The sequence below is a fragment of the Phyllobates terribilis genome, unplaced genomic scaffold (genome assembly GCF_046119375.1).
Source record: "Phyllobates terribilis strain yellow unplaced genomic scaffold, ASM4611937v1 Scaffold_3__8_contigs__length_932513732, whole genome shotgun sequence".
Taxonomy (NCBI): domain Eukaryota; kingdom Metazoa; phylum Chordata; class Amphibia; order Anura; family Dendrobatidae; genus Phyllobates; species Phyllobates terribilis.
Genome location: NW_027362763.1, coordinates 914722661 through 914744879, shown reverse-complemented (window position 1 = coordinate 914744879; position 22219 = coordinate 914722661). Strand labels below are relative to the sequence as shown.

At 41.5% G+C, this 22219-nt stretch overlaps 1 protein-coding gene across 1 annotated transcript in view; it reads left to right on the top strand.

Annotated features, from left to right (window-relative positions):
• The first annotated feature begins 4169 nt into the window (after positions 1-4169).
• FNDC1 (fibronectin type III domain containing 1) overlaps positions 4170-22219 on the top strand; it is a 333787-nt gene continuing 315737 nt past the window's right edge. Inside the window, exon 1 of the mRNA XM_073672788.1 lies at positions 4170-4462. Within this exon, the coding sequence (XP_073528889.1) occupies positions 4357-4462 (106 nt within the window). The 5' untranslated portion in view covers positions 4170-4356. The remainder of the gene's footprint in view (positions 4463-22219) is intronic.

The window sequence follows — 22219 nt, the reverse complement described above, 5'->3', positions numbered from 1 at the left end:
CCCTGCCTGCCTGCCTAGCACTGATATCTCTACAGCTGGATTAGTCCTCAGAAGGACTGTTAGTTGAGATGGATATGTGTCACTAATACTGTCTGGTATACCTACGCTAACTAGAAACAAGCAAATCTCTCCCTTGCTCAGCAGCAGCTCTCCCTACACTGTCTGATTCCGGAATGACTGTGACGAGCAATGCGACGCCAGGTCTGATATAGACCCGATGACGCTGTGTGGCCAGCCAATCACTGTAATGCCACAACCAACTTGGCTGCGGCATTACAGTGTGTGGCAGACAATCCCTGCATGTTGATTGGCGCTCTAAAGTGCGCCAAACATGGAGGGTGGGGACCCGAGTTCCCACCCGAGCAACCGGGAAACACTTGCAGAGCGCCGAGGTTGTCAAGCACTGTGATGCTCGGGCAAGTACCGAGCAGTGGCGAGCACATTCGCTCATCACTACATACAACCTAAACCACACAACAGTCTTAGCTGAAATCCTCCAAACGCCTTCTCAAACAAACAACTCTCCATCACACTCCTAGCACCGTGCAGCATAAGCTACCTCTGGCAATGACTCCAAGCCAAAGTCCAGAATATATAGGAGCGGGTAGTTGCTAACACTGGACAGCTGAGAGTCTTAATGGAAGTAAGCTTCCAGAAGCTCACAACTGAGCAGATTAACCTCGGTTATGCTGAAAGAAACCTGCATCATTTAATATGAAGGTAGAAGGCTTCTAGTGAGTTCAGGAGTGGGAGAAATCAGATGCTGTCATCTTCTGGCTCCTCTCTGTCGTGGTAAACACGTGACATGCCCCCAAATTAGCCCTCAAAGTGTATAATTGCCCCTACATTAGCTCCCAAACTGTATAATGGCCCCATACTTTACAAGGGTCCCCACAGTAATCCCTATAATGTATGAAACCCCCCACTTTTTCAGGGTGTATATGATGCCCCCCAAGTTTTAATCAAATTAAAAAACATCATATACTCATCTAATCCAGCATCCTGACGAGTCCTCTGGCTAGGCCTGGGCGGACCAACAGCCCTCAGGCACAGGACGTCAGAGTCCCGGCGTGATGATGTCACCAGGCCAGGACTCTGATTTCCTGCACGTATGTCGACGCCTCAGCCGTTCTGTAGACCGCAGACTTAAAGCGGCCTGCGCTCTACAGAATGGAAATTGTTAGGGCAGGGAGATTGTGCATGCGCCAATAGATTTAAGGGTAGCTTAGCTCTGGGTTGGCCCATCTGAGTGCAGGGCCAAGGACAACTTCCCCTTTCAATAGCTACACTACTGGCTGCAAAGCAACATTGCTAACCACTGAACCACCATTCTGATATATTGAGTACTTCTGCTGCTGGGGCTTCCGTTGCTGGCTCTGCACTGCCACACATATTCCTGCCTGCTCCATCATAAATTTCTACCATGTAGTTTTGGCCGCAGCCACACATCATCACCTCCTGACTTTCCACTGTATTTCACAGTGCTAGACTTTACTGATGCTGCTAGAGCTGCCATTGCTGGCTCCAAGCTGCCAAGCATCTCCTTGCCTGATGTGATTACACAGAATATAATCTTAATTATCCAGACGTCTATTTTCAGTAGGTCAGGAGAATTTATCATATTGTCTGAATGTTGACACTTGAGTTGATATTTACTGCAACTTATTGTATGATAATTTTTTAAGACAGAGACACGTGATCTTTGACCAATGGATGTTTGCTAATTTTGCTAAATATGTTGATTAACCATTGTGTGGGCCTTGTGGCTTGTTGACTTGCAGAAGCCATGGGATACAAACTAAGTAAATTGATTAAAAATGCTCAAACAATGAGACATAGCCACTGTCACCTTCCCCCCTGACCTGTGAATGATAACCTGAACCACAAATGTAAATATTAAAAGGTATTTCTATGGTACTGGACACATGGCTCTATGAAGAGGGATACAGATTTGACTTCACAGGATGTCACCTTAGGGTACCCCTGCCCCAGCTGAAGGGATACAGTTTTACTCCATTGACCATCACTGACCCTATAGAGACATTTGGGAAAGCCAGGATTGTGACCCTCCGGTCACCTGGTCTCATGGATATGTTCGGAGAAGCCAGGTAGGGACCATCCGGCCATCTGGGCCCATGGAGATGTTTGGGGAAGCCAGGATTGTGACCCTCCAGTCGCCTGGTCCCATGGATATGCTCGGAGAAACCAGGGTGGGACCCTCGGGTCTCTTGGCCACGTACCACAATGGACTATCAGCTTCCTAAGCTTGCCGCTACCTCCTCTTTGTGGGTGTCCACCCAAAGCAAGGTGCTACTGGTTGAGGTAGTTGGCCCTGGAAGTCCCGAAATTCCAGCTGCTCTATTCCCGGCGAGCCAGCGGAAGGTTGAGACTGTGTAATTTTGCATCATCTTGGGTATTTTGCTGGGACTGTTCTATATGTTTATTGTCTGTTTGGTGGTTCAATAAAGTATTGCCACACTGTTTTACCTTCGCCCTGTGTTGTCTGAGTAGTATTATGCCCACGGAAGACCCTGTGTATTCACACCTGATTCTTCCTAGTGCTCTACTGTGCTGCTCCTACCGCAGCCACATCACTACCATACCAATCATACATCTCCTTGCTTCCCACTGTGTTTTATAGTGCTGTGCTGTACTACTGATACTGGGAAACATAATTTTATGTTTTTGTACCCTCAAGAGACAGCTCTCAAAACAGTGCTAATTTTTTTATAAGGCTAGCGGAAAACAAGCCATATCTGCCTCGCATTCAAAACAGTACTCCTGTTTTGTCTCCAGAAAAAAGGGGATAATTTTTGGATGGCTTGATAAAAAGCCTTTGTAATTGCCTAATCATTGTTTTTGTGCAATTGGCAAACCAGTTGCTTATCCCAAAAAATTAATATTGTTTTCACTTCTTGTTGAGAGGCCATTGCTTCTTCACATTCAAAACAGTATAGTAAATCTATTTTGACTTCCTAATTAAAGAAATAATTTTTGTATGGCTCATGAAAAAGCTATAATTTCTTCATTTAGCATAGTATATAGTTCTTTATATTTCCCAAACACGAATAATTGTGATACAACTCTGTTAAAATGCCATGGCTTCATCCATTTGCACCACCTGCCTATAAACAACAGCAATGCTTTCATTTGCCCCCCAAAAATGATATATTTTTAGACTGTTTATACAATTTAGGTAGCCTAAAAAGTCTGATACTGGAGTATGTTGTTAAATATGCTGTTGGTTACCTTTGGTTAATATCTGTTTTTCCCTTACCAGATTGATTGAAGTCATTTCTACATTAAAAATGATGTGTTTGCATTTGCATATGATAAGTTCATCGGTTCATCTCTTGTAGTAACTTACAGAAGACGTTCTTTCTGATTTTGCTATTCACTTTTCCTGACTATTTCATGTGGCTGAGAGCATTCCATTATGACGGTCTCTGTCACATTTTGGTTACTGAGTTTACAAAAAACACATTTGACCACCAGTCTTCATTGCATCTGCATATACTGTAGTTAAAGTGGACCATTCTTTCTTGTATTTTATTCCCACTGCCCCGAGTATTCCTTTTTTTAAAATCTGTAGTTCCAGAGATATGGATCTTTTTATCTAGGGCGTCGCTTACAGGTAATAATGCAGAGCAGTCTAAAGACCCAACGGAGAGAATTCTGGAACCACACATACCGTGGTAAAGATCAGCAAAATTAGCTCTAAATAAAAAGGCCTCTGTCTCTTGTTAATTGGCTGCAATGCTGAAGTCATCACTGGAGTTGATCAATACAGCCCGGGGCAGCAGCGAAGTAGCAGCACTGGACCCAGGAGGTTAAGTAAAGCACATTATTTTATTTCACACAGTACTGACCCTGTGGGCTTAAAATGGGTGAAAGGGAACAACTTTTTTAACTATGTGTAGTTAAGAATATACAGGTTAGAGTGGCGGTCAACCGGCGATCCTACTACTGGGATGAGGTATTTTCTTTTCAGTTCACCCTTCAATATTGTTGTATGGACAATACAAAACTTTTTTTTTTTTTTACCTTTTATGCAGATTTTTTTTCCTAAAGCTTTTTCTGTCGAACATGCTAGGCTGAGATATGCACTAGAGGGCACCCTACCTCTGCTTATGGATGCAGCACATCATTTCCTTGTCTATAGGACAGAAGAGGGATTGCAAAGGAAAGACAGATGAAAAGGGGAAAGGCTGAGACAACTTCTGGATGTGTTAGTTAGAAGTAGTGTCTGAAGTTGTACCACAGAAGGATTTTCTTGCATCCTGTATGTAGGTCTATTTCTTGGTGTTTTCTCTTTTCCTGCCTCCATTCTTCCTACCTGCTTTGTCTTGGTGGTTTATGTCTAGGATGGCTCCAAGGAGTAGGACCAGCCAAATGCCTGCTTTCTTGTCTATCCTGGCTTTTTTGCTGCTGACCCTTCTAGAATCATCAGCTGCAGTAACAGGTATGACATGGGGACTCTAACTTGTTTTGATTGTTGAAGATTTTATGAACTCTTCTGTCTGTAACATATATTGTTGTCTACAAATAATTTTGCCTTTAGGGTGCCAGAAGAAATCTAAAGATGTGTAAGGTATGGTTAGTTTTGCAGTGTATTTAGGACATTAGGGGTCATTAGGCCAGATTGATCCATCATTGATTCACATATACATTGTAGAGTAGTGAAAATGTATTTTTATCCTAAATAAAACATGTATTTTTGATCCATAGATGGACCACGACTGGTCACAACTTTGGCAGTGATATAATTGACTGCCAATACCTAATTAAGAGATTATAAAATATGTGACACACCTTCATTTTTATTTAATTGAAGGTAATTTTTTGTATGACTACTGATTTTTTTGATGACCTGTCCTAACCTGTATAATTTTTTGAACTTCACTATATAATATTATTCAGTATATCTGATGAAGTCTCCCCTTAGACTTTAGCATATATATATGTATATCATTTTTTTTTATTTAGCGTTTATTATCTTTGTGCTAATTCCACAAAAAGTGAGGTATATTAAAGTACTGAGTGTGAACCCAATATACTTGTAACTTTGTTGGTCAGCTCATCATCTAATGTTAAAAAGATATTAGCTTCTCTACCAGTTTTAAGAAATTGCTAAAATCTTAGGCCAACAAATTTATAAGTCTACAGTATGTTGTAAAATATCCTGGAGAGAGGACAAGCTATACTGTAGGTTGCCTTCCATTAAACAACTGTTTTATATTGAATGAACTTTTAAAAAGCTCTGGTCATCTTACTGCTGTGCAGTTCTCATTAAAGGTTCACTCCGGAGAATTTTTGTTTATTTCTTCCTTTGGTAGCAATGATGTGTATGTGTAATGAGTCCTGTAGCATACTCGCTGGTCACCATCTTCTACCTTTTCCACTGGTGCTCCAGGCTGTTCAGTAACCTGCCAGATCGCACAGTGTCAAAAGCGACCTCCGCTCCACAAAGCGGACATTGTATGCTGTGGCAGGACAAAAGTAGGGTCAACTGGATCAGTGGAAGATGGTGACCGGTGAGTATATCACTGCATTTATTACACATACATACACAATTGCTACTTATGGGAGAAATAAAAAAATTCACTGAAGTCGTCCTTTAAGTGTGCAAGTTATATATTTTCCATAAATTACAGTTCATCACTTATAGTAGAAATTGCTTAGCAGGTGCCTACAGCTATCTTCTTCTACCCCTATTTGGATGGTCATGCTATAAAGCTGAATAAACAAAATTGTGGAGACGATTGGTCTACCTTATGTCTTGTCACTAAGCCACAGCATAAAGCTATCCAGGCTTCTGTTTATATCACGGGAGAGATCAAAATTAATTCATCAGGAAATCTGAAATTTCTCTAGCTTCTTTGTGGAGCCAGGTTGGAATGAGTAGTCTATATCTATCTGTAGGCTTTAAGAAAAGAAAAGCAGATTAACAATTTGGGTGATGTTGGAAACTTTGGGTGAATCTCTGCAGCACTGATTTTTTACAAGGATTACATGGTCCCTCTTTAGGGTTTCCGCCTGAGCCTGCTGAAACAAGAGCTGTCACTTTTACAGCAGGAGTGGCAAACTATAAGGGGTTGGCGGTGTGCAACAATCTGATGACCGAACCATAAGATAGGTCTGACACCTGGCCCCACCACTGATCAGCTGTTATTTGCTCTAGGCTCTGCTGGTTGTAAAAACTGTGCAGCTGAAATTAATGTTTGAGAGCTGCTGATGAGTCCTGCAGAACAGCTCTGGTTCTCTTGAATAGGAGCTGCTCTGCAATACATGGCAGTGGGTGCTACATATTGAATGGAGCTTCACAGTGCAACACAGTTCAAAGTGTTTACATCTGACAGCCACTGAAGCAAATAATAGCTGATCAATAGGGATCCCAAATGTCAGACTTCCACTGATCTGATATTAATATCCTAGCCAATGATAGGTCATCAATATGCTGTGACCGGACAACCCCTTTAACTTCCTCATAGATAATTGCCAAATTAGATGCTTTTCCTTCACTACACCAAGTGTTTATGAAGTAGTAGTAATAGAATAAAACAATTTTCAGGGGTTCATGCATAGTTAGGTTAGAGATCACTGTTCTCATCAAGATTATGCTGTGAAATATTATTCCTAGAACAAGAATGGACCGCAGTATTTAGTAAGATTATTGAAAGTATTGTGTGAAGAAAAGACAGCTGCGTGTCAAAGCAATCGCTGTGTAAAAATATATGAAGGGTAAAGCATGGTCTTTTTCTAATATGACTTTAACAAGGGGGCATCCAGTTCATCTAGAGCTGTCTTCCAGCCTGGATTCCCATCAACCTTAGAGTTTTTTGGAACTTGATCAGACATTCCCTAGAACAGTGGTCTCCAACGTTTCTGACCTACAGAGTCACATTCAGCTCTGTGAGGGATTATTTTCTGCTTCTTGAGCTGATGTTTAATTGATACCATTTGGGTTAAATACAATGATTTTATCACCACTTATTGCAGTGTTGCTTTGGCCGAAAAAACGCAATTCTGGCATTTTGATTTTTTTCTCATTACACCGTTTACCAATTGGGTTAATTAATTTTTTATTTTGATAGATCGGACTTTTGCGGAAGTAGCAATATGTGGATTTTTCATTTTTTTTATTTTTTTATTTTTAATGGGGGAAAATGGGGAAAAATGGTGAGTTGAACTTTTAAGACTTTTTATTCTTTTCATAATTTTTAAAACATTTTTTCACTTTCCGCTATATTTATTAGATCACTTAGGGGACTTGAACCTACGATCAACTAAATGCTTGTGCTATACACACTATACTACAGTACTTCTATGTATAGCAAAAATCACAGTCTCCTATGAACACCAGCTACAGGCTGGCTTTCACAATAAATATTCTTTAAAAGACCCCCTGCCATCATGGCGACCCATGGTCGCCTTGTGATTGCGTAACAGAGGTGACAATGGACTTATGGAATGATGCGCCCCCCCCGCCTGTGCACTTTAAATGCCACTGTAAGAGATTGACAGCGGCATTTAACAGGTTAGCGGCAGATGATGGCTAAGTAATACAGCCATCATCTGCTGGGAAAGATGCGGGTTCGGCTTGCGAGCCTGCATCAAATGTACCTCACATGTTGGTAAAGGGACGGAAAAGCTCTCTTTTTATATTACCAATAAAGTCATAACTGTTTAAGGCTGCATTTACATGTTTGTGCCACAATTGCTTTAAAACCACAATGTTTTTGTAGCAATTTTTAAAAATCATGGAAAATGGTGCATTTCTTTTGCCACAAAAAATTATACTTTGCCTGCAATGTGTGAATGCAGCCTAAGGGTCCCCCTCTCAATCTTCACTAAAGCCTGTAAGTGTGAGGGTGCTGTGGGAGGGGGGCGATCATTCATATAACCCTGATGTTGTTGAAAGATGGCCTTCAGTTTCCCCTTACTGACTCGGGACATTCTCCACAACCACATCACTCACATCACTCCTAATTAAATGTGGCTCCTGCTACCCCAACAGTCATATCAACCCCAAATGACTGAAGGCCCCAAAGAACATTTTGTTCACTTTGGCTAAGTGACGCAGCAGGGAGCCATGTCATCAATCTCGCCTGAGGAAGAGCAAAGCAAAAACATTCTGGTCGACACCCAAAGAGCGAAGGCTGCAGCATAGCCGTTTTAATAATAGCAGCACTCTTCTGCTACAGCCGTCGCAATCAACATGTTAACGGCCTGCAAACCACAAGAGGCTTGCGAGCTACAGGTTGGGAATCTCTGCCCTGGAAGACAGGAGCTACAAGTCTTGTCACATTTACAGTAGAGAAATTGATTTGAAATGCTTACTAAAACATTTAACATATCACAGCCAAAATGTAGACCAGAATTGTAGAATGTTTTACACATTCCTTTACCAAATGGGTTTTCTTCAAGACTTTCAGAATGATAGTAGGGTTGGAAGTCATTGGTCCAAAGGAAGCAGTTTTCTTACTGTAAGAGTAAAAAGACTATGGAATTTTCTGTCACTGAATGTTAGAATCAAAGATCATTCATTTTTACAAAAGGAATCCAGACTGCCTTTATGATATTACAAGTTATATGTGTTAGACTACAGGAGAGGGGTAGCTGACATAATCTGCTTGCCTCCAAGGTTATTTTGCCTTCTGGGTCAATTCTACTAGATGTGTGAATGTCCGAATGGACAAGTTATAATTTTATGTTACATTGCAATATTTCTGTACAACGTATTTCTTATTTGTAAATCCTGCACCACTTGGTGATTCCATTGGTGTGATGTGCCCAGACAATCAATAACATATCATATTGTTTGTGTAGGAAGGGAAGGAAAGAATATAAATGTGGAGCAGGTGTTCAATGTGGCTGTTTAGTGTTTCCAGCTGTTGGCACATTATTGGTTTTCCATAGGTAGTAAAGACACCAAGAACTTGCTGTACAGTTAAAAATAAATTAATTTTCATTAACAAAATGGAAATAGAGACTTCAGGAAAATGGAGCAAGATGTTTGGAAAAAATACAAAATGAAGCACAAGTTTTTAGATCAAGCCAGTTGGTTCCGTTCCAAACTTTGCATTATTACTATGAGGACATTAGGAAAACTTAACATTAAACTTGCTTTAAAGACAGGGCACCTCTGTAAACAATGTATGCCATTTTTTTTGCTTACCAAAATGGTAAGCATACATTAAAAGTCTTCAGTCAATGAGGACAATACTTAAAGGGAACCTGTCACCAGTTTTGTTACATAGCAGCTAAAAATATCACCTTATTCAGCGTCTGCACTGCTTTCCCTAAATCCCCTCCCCTCTTATGCTGCTTGCCATCCTTGACGTGGATGACACCTCCTGCGTCATCCTCATGGCTGTGAGAAATCTCACGCCTGCGCAGAAAAGTCGTGTCTCATGCCTCCGCTGCTTTGCCCAACTGCAGACTGGGCAAAGCATACTGCGCAGGCGCAAGATGCAATTTGTCTGCGCAGGCATGAGATTTCTCACGGCGATGAGGGTGATGCAGGAGGCATCATCCGCATCAAGGATGGCAAGCAGCAGCCGGGGTAGGGATGGAGAGCCCTGAAGCCACGCCCATCGCACCAGACGGACCCAATTAGCATACAGCACGGGAAAAATTAATAAGTTTTTTGGGGCCATACAAGGGGAGTCAGGGGGTTATATAAGGATTTAGGGAAAGCAGCACAGATGCTGAATAAGGTGTTATTTTTAGATGTTGTGTGACAAAACTGTTGACAGTTTCCCTTTAACTGAGAAGGAGACTATTTACTATATTTAAAAAAATGCAAGGGTTTTTGAAACAAAACTAATAAAACAATACATGTTCTGACACCTAAAGGCATATTCTCACCTCAGACATTTTTTTATGTCCATAAATGTCTCATTGTAGAAGGTCCTACATCTGGCAATTTGTGAACTGGGGTCCTCTGAGTGTCCTCTTCTATAGGTCCTAGCACTGTCAGTGGAGATGTGGCCATGCTACAATACTATACTCAGCTTTTTCCTGCAGTGTCATAGACAATTGTTTCTCAACTTCAGTCCATAAGGCCCCCCAGCAGGTCATGACTTCATAATATACTATAAAGAGAACCTTTGTTGAGGGTCCGTGAGGACTGGACTTGAGAAACACTTCCATAGACAATGAATGAAGCAGAGGTTGAGCATCTGCTCCTCAGGGCTTTGCAAAAGAAGGTTACTGGGATCCTTCATGTGTTTTTGAGCAAACTCTATGCGGGCTTTCATATTTCTTGCACTGAGGAGAGGCTTCCGTCGGGCCACTTTGCCTTAAAGGCCCGACTGGTGGAGGGCTGCAGTGATAGTTGACTTGTGGAACTTTCTCCCATCTCCCTACTGCATCTCTGGAGCTCAGCCACAGCGATCTTGGGGTTCTTCTTTACCTCTCTCACCAAGGCTCTATCCCCACGATTGTTCAGTTTGGCTGGACGGCCAGGCTTAAGAGAACTTTTGGTGGTCCCAAACTTCTTCCATTTAAGAATTATGGAGGCCACTGTGCTCTTAAGAACCTTGAGTACTGCAGAAATTATTTTGTAACCTTGGCCAGATCTGTGCCTTGCCACAATTCTGTTCAGTTTTTCTTTTTTAATAAAATTGCAAAAATTTCTACATTTCTGTTTTTTTTTTCAGTCAAGATGGGGTGCAGAGTGTACTTTAATGAGAAAAAAAAGAACTTTTTAGAATTTACCAAATGGCTGCAATGAAACGAACCCACTATATATAAGGCACTGTTTACATTATGTTCAGGCCACATATTCAGGACCAAGTTGACTGTTCCATATGAATCCCCCAAAAGCATGATTTGGACAAGCCCCTCACAGTAATGAATTAAGAAGGGAGAGGTAATGTGGACGCTATGGTGAAGTAGAGGATGGTTCCAGGTTAAAAAGATTTATTGCGTTTCAGAGACAGTTTGTACCCTTCATCAGGTATGACAAACAGGAAAAAACACCCAACACTTACACTGACGAGAAAAGGGTAAAAATGTTTTGACTTTCAGGCTCCATATCTCACCATCCACTACTGCTTCAAACGTGATACTAGCATCATTTTATAGACAATTATCTTGGCTATCTCATACATAAATTTGACTTGCAAACATTTAGCATATGATTAGTTTTGCAGATTCTTCTCATGTCACTGCATTGTTACTGTTTTGATCCAAAAAGTCAAAATTTTAAGTTTTAGTATTTTGGAAAGCCACTTTAAGCTTTTAACATTGCCTGAATCCTTCTGGGCATGCTCTCAAACTGATTCATGCATGTCTCAACCAAAATCTGATCCCAGGTCTCTTCTACATGTTCCCAAAGCTGGTGTATACTAGTCGACTCACTTGGGTATGTATACAGCTATTTCTTCCACTCTACCCACAAGTGTTTCATTGGGTTGAGGTCTCGGGACTGTGGGAGCCAATCCAGCACCTCTACTTCATTGTCATTGAACTATTTCTTTGCCAATCTCGATGTATGATTTGGGTCGTTGTTCTGCAGGAACACTATCATTCTTTTCATATCCATAGTACTCAAGTGTGCAAAGTAATTCGTCTTGTAGGATGCTTACATAAAGCTCAGCATTGAGACCATCATCGATTCTGGTCAAGTATCCAACACCTTTGACCAGTTCCTTCAATTTCTCAATCCATTAGCCCCTTTTTCCCTTTTTTCTTCCAGACACATTTGCACCCATCAGAGCCTAGTGTATTGACTTTCATCTCATCACTCCAAATCACCTTTTTCCAATCTTCTACTGTCCACTTTTCATACTTTTTTGCAAACTCAAGGCAACGCGTCTTATGACGATATTAAAGTTGAGGCTTCTTCACCATTTTTCGGGCCACCATTTCCAGAGTTGTATAATGTGCATCTCACGGTACTTGCATGGACGTCTGTGATCTCCCTATTATGAAGAATACGAGCCACCTCCACTGCCGTGTTTGTCGCACCAGAATTGATAGACCTTGTGATGAGCCGAATTGTTGACTCCGATATTTTGCCTGGACATCCACTTCTTGGCTTTTGAATGGATGGATGGACTTCATTTTGTATTCTTCCAACTGTCATGGCAGTCGCATGATGCAATTTGGCAATTTTCTTGGCTGAGAGACTGCTATCGATGAGCTGGATGATGCTGTTTCTCTTTTCTTGGGAAATCTTCTTCATGGCTGCTCCTCAATTCGAACCAGTGACTTTTCGCTTGGGAATCAACTTAATAACACACTGAGCTGACCGTCAGGAATTTAATCCCCAAAAAAATAAAGGTGATTGGCACATCCACAAAATAGATAAACTCGTCAGAGTGTTTTTTCCATCTGCGATATGTTGTTTTTAATTGTTTGATACTTACGGAATAAAATTTAAAGATTTTATCTATTTTTTGGATGTGCCAATCAACTTTATTTCTCTTGGACAGTGAGGATTATCACTGAATGACTGCAAGCAAAAATCTTGAAAACTGTGAATAATTTACAGAGAATGTATATTTAAAAATTGTGTAACTTTTCATTATACAATGAATAAACTTTGCTTGCAGAACTATAATACCCATAGCTTGCAATCTGACTTTTTGAGATATCAGGACCACTAAAACATAACATTTGAGTAGAGATCAGTATCAAACAGGTGAAGTGTGGCCAGGGCTGCCAGGAATTGCAGGGCCCCATACTGGCAAAATTTTTGGGCCCCCTTGAGACCTGGCCAAGGTTCCACCCCAGCTCTGTCTCCACCTCTCAAACCTTCCAAAGTCCCATCGCCCACTCTTAGAAAAACTCCACTTCTGCACCACATCCTAACCAATCACACATTAACAGTTCCCACCGAACACCATATCACATACATAGCCATCAGCTTTTGTCTTGGCCAAAAGATTTTTTTAAGCCTTCCACCATGACAAGATAGATTTTGTCCAGGCCCTACTCTAACCTATTAAAAATTTGTTAAAATATCCAATATTCTTTTTAGGTATATTTTTCTTTATTTTTCTTTAAGGGAATGTGTCACATACATTTTTAAAATGACCAATAATACCAGGTAGAAGGGACAAAAGGACAAATACTGTCACACTATGGCTGGACTACATATTACCACCACATAGTGACCGAATAAGACCACATAAAAGTGATAAATACCACCACACCATGACCTGATCACATATTGCCACCACATAGTGATCAAATAAGGAACAAATACCACCGCATCATGACCAGATCACATATTATCACCACATAGTGACCAAATAATATCGCATACAAGGGACAAATACTGTCACATCATGGCCAGATCACATATTACCACCACATAGTGACCGAATACTACAATACTGATCATTAATAAAAAAAAACACAATACTAATATTACCATAAGTGCCATTATACACAGGCGCTCTGTACATAGTATACAGTGTATAGTGTAAGTGTACCGGTAATACAGTGACATTATACACAGGAGATCTGTATATAATATACAGTGTACAGCATAAGAATACAGGTAATACAGGGATCACCAGTGACATTAAACACAGGAGCTCTGTATATAGTGTCAGTGTACAGGTAATACAGTGACTCACCAGTGACTTTATCCACAGGAGCTCTATATATAGTTTCTAATATGCAGGTAATACAGGGATCACCAGTGACATCATACACAGGAGCTCTGTACATATTATACAGTGTATAGTGTAAGTGTGCAGGTAATACACTGACTAACCAGTGATGTCTCTAGTTGAAGATATTCATCTTCACTTTTATTCTTTATCCAGCGCAGACCACCACCACTTCTTCCAGCCAGAACTCGTCTCTGCAGAAAATAACAATTATCTAGAGTACATTCCCCAATTTTACCCCAACTTCTACACTGCACCAGATGAAGAAAAAAAGCAACATAGTGTCACCCTGCACAGTAACAGGACCTCCCCACTGAAAAAAGTGTCCTCAAAAATAACATACATCCCATCAGTAATAATATCCCTTAATTGGCCCCTACGGTAATAATGTCCCACATCCTTGCCCCTTCCTGTAATAACATCCCCCATCCTGGCCCCATGTGTCTCCATCCAGGCCCCATATGTCCTTCCATCCTGCCTCTAGATGTCCTTCCATCCTGGCCAAATGTGTCTCCATCCTGCCCCCATTTGTCCTCCCATCCTGCCTCCATGTGTCCTCCCATCCTGCCTCCATGTGTCCTCCCATCCTGGCCCCATGTGTCTCCATCCTGGCCCCAGGTGTCTCCATCCTGGCCCCAGGTGCCTACATCCTGGCCCCAGGTGCCTCCATCCTGACTCCAGGGGTCTCCATCCTGTCTCCAGGGGTCTCCATCCTGTCTCCAGGGGTCTCCATCCTGTCTCCAGGTGCCTCCATCCTGTCTCCAGGGGTCTCCACCCTGGCCCCAGGGGTCTCCATCCTGCCCCAGGTGTCTTCATCCTGGCCCCAGGCGTCTCCATCCTGTCCCATATGATCTCCCATCCTGTCCCATATGATCTCCCATCCTGTCCCATGAGTCTCCATCCTGCCCCATGTGTTTTCATCCTGCCCCATGTGTTTTCATCCTGCCCCATGTGATCTCCCATCCTGGCCCATGTGTTTCCATCCTGCCCCCATATTGCGGCTTTCAGTACAAAAAGAAAAAAAACAAAGCTTTCTCCTTACCTGACTGCGCTCCAGTGGCATCCTCTTTCTCATTCATTCGAGGTGCGGACGTGTCAACACATGGCAATGACGTCGTATGCCAGAGACGTGCGAGCCAACGTCAGCTGCCGGTCTCTCACTGACTGTCTGCTGTTAACTGTTGCCGCGTAGGAAACCAGTGGCTTCCTGCATGGCAATATATTTGAACTGAATGTACATCTGAGGACACACATTCAGTTACTGAACTGGCGGAAACCTGCTCCTGGTGCCCGGTGAGCAGAAACAAAACTTTTGCTCACTGGGCCGCATAAAGGCAGTAATCCCCTGATGGCAGCCCTGAATGTGGCTACATTTTAACTTCTGTACTACACAGACCCTTGCCGTTCTCCTAAGCCAAACTTAGATTAAAATTTAGAACCGCAGGGTGTCTACATCTTGCATTTGTAATACAGATGTTAAAATGCTTCCACATTCTTTTGTGACTCTCCCAACTGAAGGATGAGGTAATGTCCTTTAAGAATGATGGCAGTTCAGTGGAAGGCTAAACATGTCCCATTTACAAGCAAGGTATATAGTTTCAGGACTAAAATCACTTCCTTGTAGAATTCTATTAAGCACTGAAATATTTTTACCATGTATTCAAGTGTCTTTATACATATTAGTTGCAAATTAATTACATTCTGTCACCTCCTGAAGAAACCAGTAGTAACATAAGCATGAGCACAAGTCATTCTCAAGAGAGGACACACCTAATCACATGTTCTTATGCTTGTTACTATGTCTAGGAGGATGCATAGCTTATTTTCCTTGGCGCGAACATCCAGCTGGCCAGTCCTTGATCAACCCAATTCCTGACATCTAAAGCTTGCTAGATAATGAAATGTTTTTCTATGACATGGCAGATGATTTTGGAACCTCAGCATGGTTCGTCTTTTCACTGTATTTCTGAGAGTTCATGTCAAAAATCTTCATGAAGTCAAACATGTGACTATGAGAAAATGTAAACTTGTATTAATTTTCTTGGAAGAATTTCATGGGATTTTGATTCTTTCGTTTTGAGATTTACTACTGCTCTTTAGTAGTGATGCAATTCAACTGAAAGATTAGTTGTTGAAATAGGGTAATTGGCTCAGGGGGAGTCCAAAACATTTGGGGAGATTTTAAGTAGAACAAGGAAAAAGTAGTAGGATTAAGTTGTTGCTTTCATCCTCCTGAATAATTGCTGTGATCTGAGTGATGGCCTAATTCTGAATCATTAATATACTTGTTAAAAGTTGGTTTCCAGCCTTCCAAAAATATAGTTAAATATGCCACCCATCGTCCCCAACCTAAAGGCTAATTTGCATGTGGCATGGGCAAGAGGGTAGACACACGCACAATCTAATCTTGAAGAAATGTAATGTCTTACCCATTTAAATTGTTGGAAAAATCAAATATTTTTGTATGCATGTTTCTTGGATTCTGAAGTGCTGTCAAATATCAAAATTCTGCTAGGACTGCATTTAATTTTCTTTTTCCGCTAACCTTTCATTTTCTGGCATAATAGGGAATTAGTATGTGGGGATATTGGTTCCTGAAGTTGAAAGTCTGCTAAAGATTTTGCTCATTTTCAGACTTGGCATCTTGAGAATTACAAAAATTGAAACTACAAAAACTACAGAAGTAGTAATGACTTATAGAAAACCTGCAATCAGATTTTTATACCCCAAACTATTGCTATCTATGTAAAAGCAGTGTAATACTGAGTACATCCATGCCTTAATTTTAGAAATCTGGGTTTATGTTTTAGAGAAAATCATTGAATTTCTATGCAAATGAAGTAGTCAGGCACTCCACTTCCAGCTCTGCTTCCTCTCTTCCCTATTCCCCACCTGCCGCTTGTTTCCTGTCGGTGATTGACAGGTCACTGTTTTTACAGTGACCTGCCTCTTCTGCCTGAGATCTCCTGCAAGCACCATCATTCACCAGGGAAATACAAGCACAATAAGGTCTTGATGAAGAAGACTGTGAGTGTCCGCTGCCATCTGCATTGTGCCAGACATTGACCGTCCTCTTCATTAGGATGACCGTTGTGAGGAGTAGCAGGAGTAAAGAAGACAGCCAGGGCCTGGTGCAATCTGCAAACTATGCAAATGGTGCCAAACACTGAAAGTCTTCTTCATCAGGACTGTACTATGCATGGATGACCTGGTGAATAACGGCTCTTGTACTAGCTCTTTGGCGGGATAGTTAGGTCACTGAAAGAAGAGTAACATTTCCATCACTGATGGAGGTGCCAGCCCACTGCAGTTGTGAGTCATTTGCATAACAATTCAGCAATAAATTTCTTTAAAATGTGAAAGCAAACTTCTAAAATAAAGGTATGGATGAAATGAGCATTACAATGTCTTTACATAAAGGACATCAGTTTGGGGTATAAAAAATCTTGTGATAGGTTTTCATTAAGGTCACGTTCACACGTTCAGTATTTGGTCAGTATTTTACCTCAGTATTTATAAGCCAAAACCAGGAGTGGGTGATAAATACAGAAGTGGTGACGTGTTTCTATTATACTTTTCCTCTGATTGTTCCACTTCTGGTTTTGGCTTACAAATACTGAGGTCAAATACTGACCAAATACTGAACGTGTGAACATTGCCTAAGAGTTGGAAGCAAATTTAAATTCTTAAATTCAGACATGATATATCTGAAAATTCACATCCTGCTCTGTTTCCTCATTTTTGAACAGCTTGAAAAGGATTCTATTCTGGTTGTATAAACACTTGACCTCTGTAGCCAATCACTGCCCACAGCGAGCATGTCACCCACCAGAGAAAGGAAGCAAAGATACCAGTGATGGGGGATGGGGGGGCTGAGCCAGCACTAGACTAGCACCAGGGATTGGAACGTTATTACTTCCCCTCTGCTTTCCTGACAGTCCCAGAAGACTAATCATTGTTAGAGCTCATTCACATGCCAGTTTTTCACGTTTGAGTGCAATCCATGTTATTCATGCATAGCTCTCGTACCTATGAGTCTAGGGGCTGTTCACATGTCCATGATGTATTGCACACAGAGTTTTCCATGCAAATTCACAGAGATATGTCCAACGTTGAGAGGCAGACACAGACAATGTTCACCTAAAATACCAACAGCACTTTAAATCTTATTCATCTCCAACGTCTTTTGTTGTCTGGGAAGTGTTAGGTATAAGCTAGAGGTTCAATAACCGACTTGTGGGTATCCCTAGCTGTTAAGAGTCCCTGAGTAGTTTACACATTTGCCCTCCCTACTATCTGGCCTCGGTTAACACATTTCTAATGTAAAATAATCCTAAACTGAGGAATGAACCCAAATGTTTTATTTAGATATAAATATTGTATTTGCTGGTGTGGGTGGCAGGCCATCGGTTTACACCATAAAGCTCTCTACCTAATGGCTTTAATTAAACTGTTAGTGTGCCTTACGCAGCAATAGATTTTATAAAGCTTTATATTTGTTTAGGTGCCCAGTGTACGCTCCAGCCTGTCTATCTGCGATGGCGCCAGTCACTTGGTTGTTTTCATCATTTCAGACATTTAACTTTCCTCATCACAAACACCCTGAGAAGCTATTTTAGCCAGAGTATCACATTTAATAACTAACATTCCTTTTTGTGTCTTATATGACTGAATTGCTCAGCTTTATTCTGTCCCTCTCTGAACTGAAGTAGTATTATATAAGGATAGACATTTACATTGCTTCGGGTGGAAATTCCAGTTAGCTTCATTGGTTCTTCAATGTGGTATTACTTCCTACAGACTGAAGACTTGCAGCCGCAATAAACTTCCTCACGTTGCTAATAGATTTCTGGAAGCTTGTTTGAGGTTTTAAATAGCGTTGGCAAATGCAATCAATACTTTATTGTAACCAAAAGTATACATGCCATTCCAGATTCTACCATTACAGACTAAAGCGGAAAATAAAATCTGTCAAAACCAATTGTTGATATTTATTTCCACAACATGTGACCGCAAGGCCACAATTATTCAGCCTATTTTCCATAGCAGTAGAAAATATCCCTTATATTTCATGGCTGATCCACAATAATGCTATAATTTGATGCACAACAGGCCAGGATACAGCATGAACAGACTTCTAAATTTTTTTATTGGTAGCCCTACTGAATAAAGGGGCTTCTCACCATAGGATTTTTTTTAACTAGCTGATTCATTCCTTCACTGCCACACTTCTCCCTAATGTGAATGGTCACCTACCTACCATGCAAGACACATGATCACCAAGTGCTGTACTCTTACTACTAGGTATGGCAGAACTTAAAGGTTAACCGTTATTTTCATTTTTATTTCATAAGTTAATAGTACTCATGAAATTAAGCAACTTTGTAATATATTTTTTCAGAGAAATCTGCTTCTTTCTCCTCCTGGGTTGATCTTTCATTCTCAATTTAAGGGTAAAATTGAGGTTCCCATTAGTGAGATATGAGATGGCAGATGGTGCTTCTAAAACCTTATGGAGAAGGGAAGATGGAGGGTGAGGGAGCAGCTTGGGGTAGGCACAGACATTCTGCTGCAAGTTCTGAAACAATTACAGTTCTCCATAGAAGTTTATGAGTACCAACTGGCAACTCCTATCTCTGTAATGGATAAGTTTGTCTTCACTGAGCACAGATTTTAACCATGAATTGAAAATTTTGATCATGGATGATTTGAAATAGAAAGAAGCTGATTTCTCTGACAAAGTTTCTTATTTTAACTTGTACTATTGATTTACGAAAAGACATTCAAACGATGGTTACTATGATAAAACGCCAGTAAGATTACACCCTGCATTTACACACAGAGGTCATTTTGCAGCTTTTAACCAGAGCAGCCCCGTGCCGCTGTGGTCATTTAAGGGTATGTGCCCACATTGCGGAAATGAAGCGGAAAATTTGCGCTTCATTTCCACATGTCATTTCCCGGAAAAACGCATGCGGAATTTCGCAAGCGTTTATCGCGCGTTTTCGACATGCGGAATTGCCTTGCTTTTTTTATTGCATTGAAAAGGCAATTCCGCATGCGGAAACGCAAAATGAATGAACATGCTGTGGATTTTTGTGTGCATCAAAAACGCTGCGGAAAAATCCGCAGCATGGACATAGAACTTGCGGATTCTCATTGGGGACCATGGGGTGCGGATTACCAAGCGTTTTACAAGTGTTTCCGCTGCGGAAATTCCGCATCAAATACACTTGTAAAACGCTACGTGGGCACATACCCTTACTGTATCCTTGCACAATCAATTGAACATGAAGGGATAGTTGTTTTCCAGCAAGATTCAGTAATTGTGCAGGGAAACAGTAGAAAGTCAGCAGCGGCACAGGGCTGCTGCAGTTTAAAGCTGTAGGATGACCGCTGTGTCTAAACGCAGCCTTAAGAAAAATAGACTTGAAACATGAATGCATCCCTATTTCTCTGCGCTGCCCACAAGCATGCACTTTCCAACTCTACATGACTGCAGTGTTACAAGTTTGCTTCAGCACATTATGAATATAAGAGGACATTTAACACAGAGAAACCACAGATTGCCCACATACATCAGACACAGATATGAGGATACCTTATGCAGCTTTTTAATACGGAATGTGAATGAAAGTTGTGCAGTTTTAACAGACCCTATGTATAGTCAGATAGGATTTGTGCATAAGGTTCTCCTGTGGGCTCTAAGCTCAATACCTTTAAGGGAGCACCAGATGAAGTCCACGGCATTGGCCTGGAACATGTTGTATAGTAAATAAAAATGTGCTTTTTTTCATCGTTATCAACTAGCTTTGACTAATGGGCAGGAACTGGGACAATGGTGCACTCACTGTCTCTATTTGATGACTACCTTAGAAAGGACTCTTTTGCCTTTTTACCTTTCTTCCTTTATTGTGACTAAATTCTAAGATTCTAAGAAAGAAAGAAAAACTATTTTTTTACATGTCGATCGCACTAATGGCTCATACACATAACCATTTGCATTATAGTGTAAACTAAATACAAAATTTCATAAGCTTAGCTTTATATGATATCAGGATTCCAGAAGCCACTGCCTTGCCTCCCTAACCTTTATCCCATCTCTAGGATGAGTTAAAGGGGTTGTCCGGTCAAAACTGATAAATCTGCAGTCGCTCTGTCTGACTACAGACTTATGAATCCCATCAGCGCATGCACCGTACGCTGCGGGGATTTTCCGGTTGCAGACCCAGGAACGGAGGGTATGTGACAGTTAGGGTGATTAATGAGTGGAACAGGCTGCCACGAGAGGTGGTGAGTTCCCCTTCAATGGACGTCTTCAAACAGAGGCTGGACAGACATCTGTCTGAGATGATCTAGTGAATCCTGCTTTGAGCAGGGGGTTGGACCAGATGACCCAGGAGGTCCCTTCCAACTCTACCATTCTATGATTCTATGATTCTATATGTTATACATACCCCCAGGCAGTGGGCGCGGCCTCACTTCATTCACTTGTATTGAGCAGAGGTCACGCCCCAACCAGCAATGCGGATGGCCAGGGTATTTATAACTCATACATACCTGTTATGATCTGCTACAAGAACTAAGGAAAGATAGGAAAACTGTCCCTACAATAGAACTAAGCTGATTCCCTACGATGCAGCGGGCAACCTGTTCCTTGTGAACAGACCCGCCTTCGTCCTCAGCTAGTCTGAACGCAGACCTATAGATATAAGGAAGGGGTCCCTAAAAGTACTAAGGACTGGGACAAAATTGGACACCTCCTAGCAGAAGTTGTAGCGGAGCAAAAAGACAAACAGACAAAAATACTTAGAGGTCCAAGGACCAAGCAAACTATAGAGATAGGTACAAAGCACCTGGCTAGATTAAGAGTCAAAGTAACACTGAAGTCCAGCAAAGCCAGAAGGGCGGAGCTGGAAAAAATAGGCAGCAGGTCACGTGACCACAAAATAGAAAAAAACTAACAGGAGGGTTCTAACAGTACCCCCTCTTCTATGAGGATCCTCCGGATCCTCCAGGCCCAGGCCTGTCGGGAAACCTCCTGTGAAACGCTCTGATAAGTCTAGGAGCAGAGACATCATCTGCCCTTACAAAGGAGTTATCCTCAGGACCGAAACCTTTCCAAGCGACGAGATACTGCAATCTCCCTCTATGCCTTCTGGAATTCAGGATACGAGAAATTTCATACTCACCGTCTTCCACCACCGGAGGAACTGTGACAGTGGCATCCCTATCCGATACATCAGCTTTTTTCAACAAGGAAACATGAAACACCGGATTAATTTTCCAGGAGGAGGGAACCTCCAACCTAACAGCAGACTGGTTAACCACCTGAAGCACCTTAAATGGTCCCACAAACTTCGGACCCAATTTCTTAGAAGGAATCCTCAACCGCAGATTCTTTGAGGACAACCAAACCATGTCACCAACAGCAAAACAAAACCTCTTGACGTTTCCTGTTAAAATACTTCTTAGACTTGTTAGCCTCTTGAAGGTTACAACGTACATCAGTCCAATCTCTCTCCAAATCACCGAAAAAATTCTCCTCCTCCGGCACAGTGGACACCAATTTGGAGAACGAACCAAAC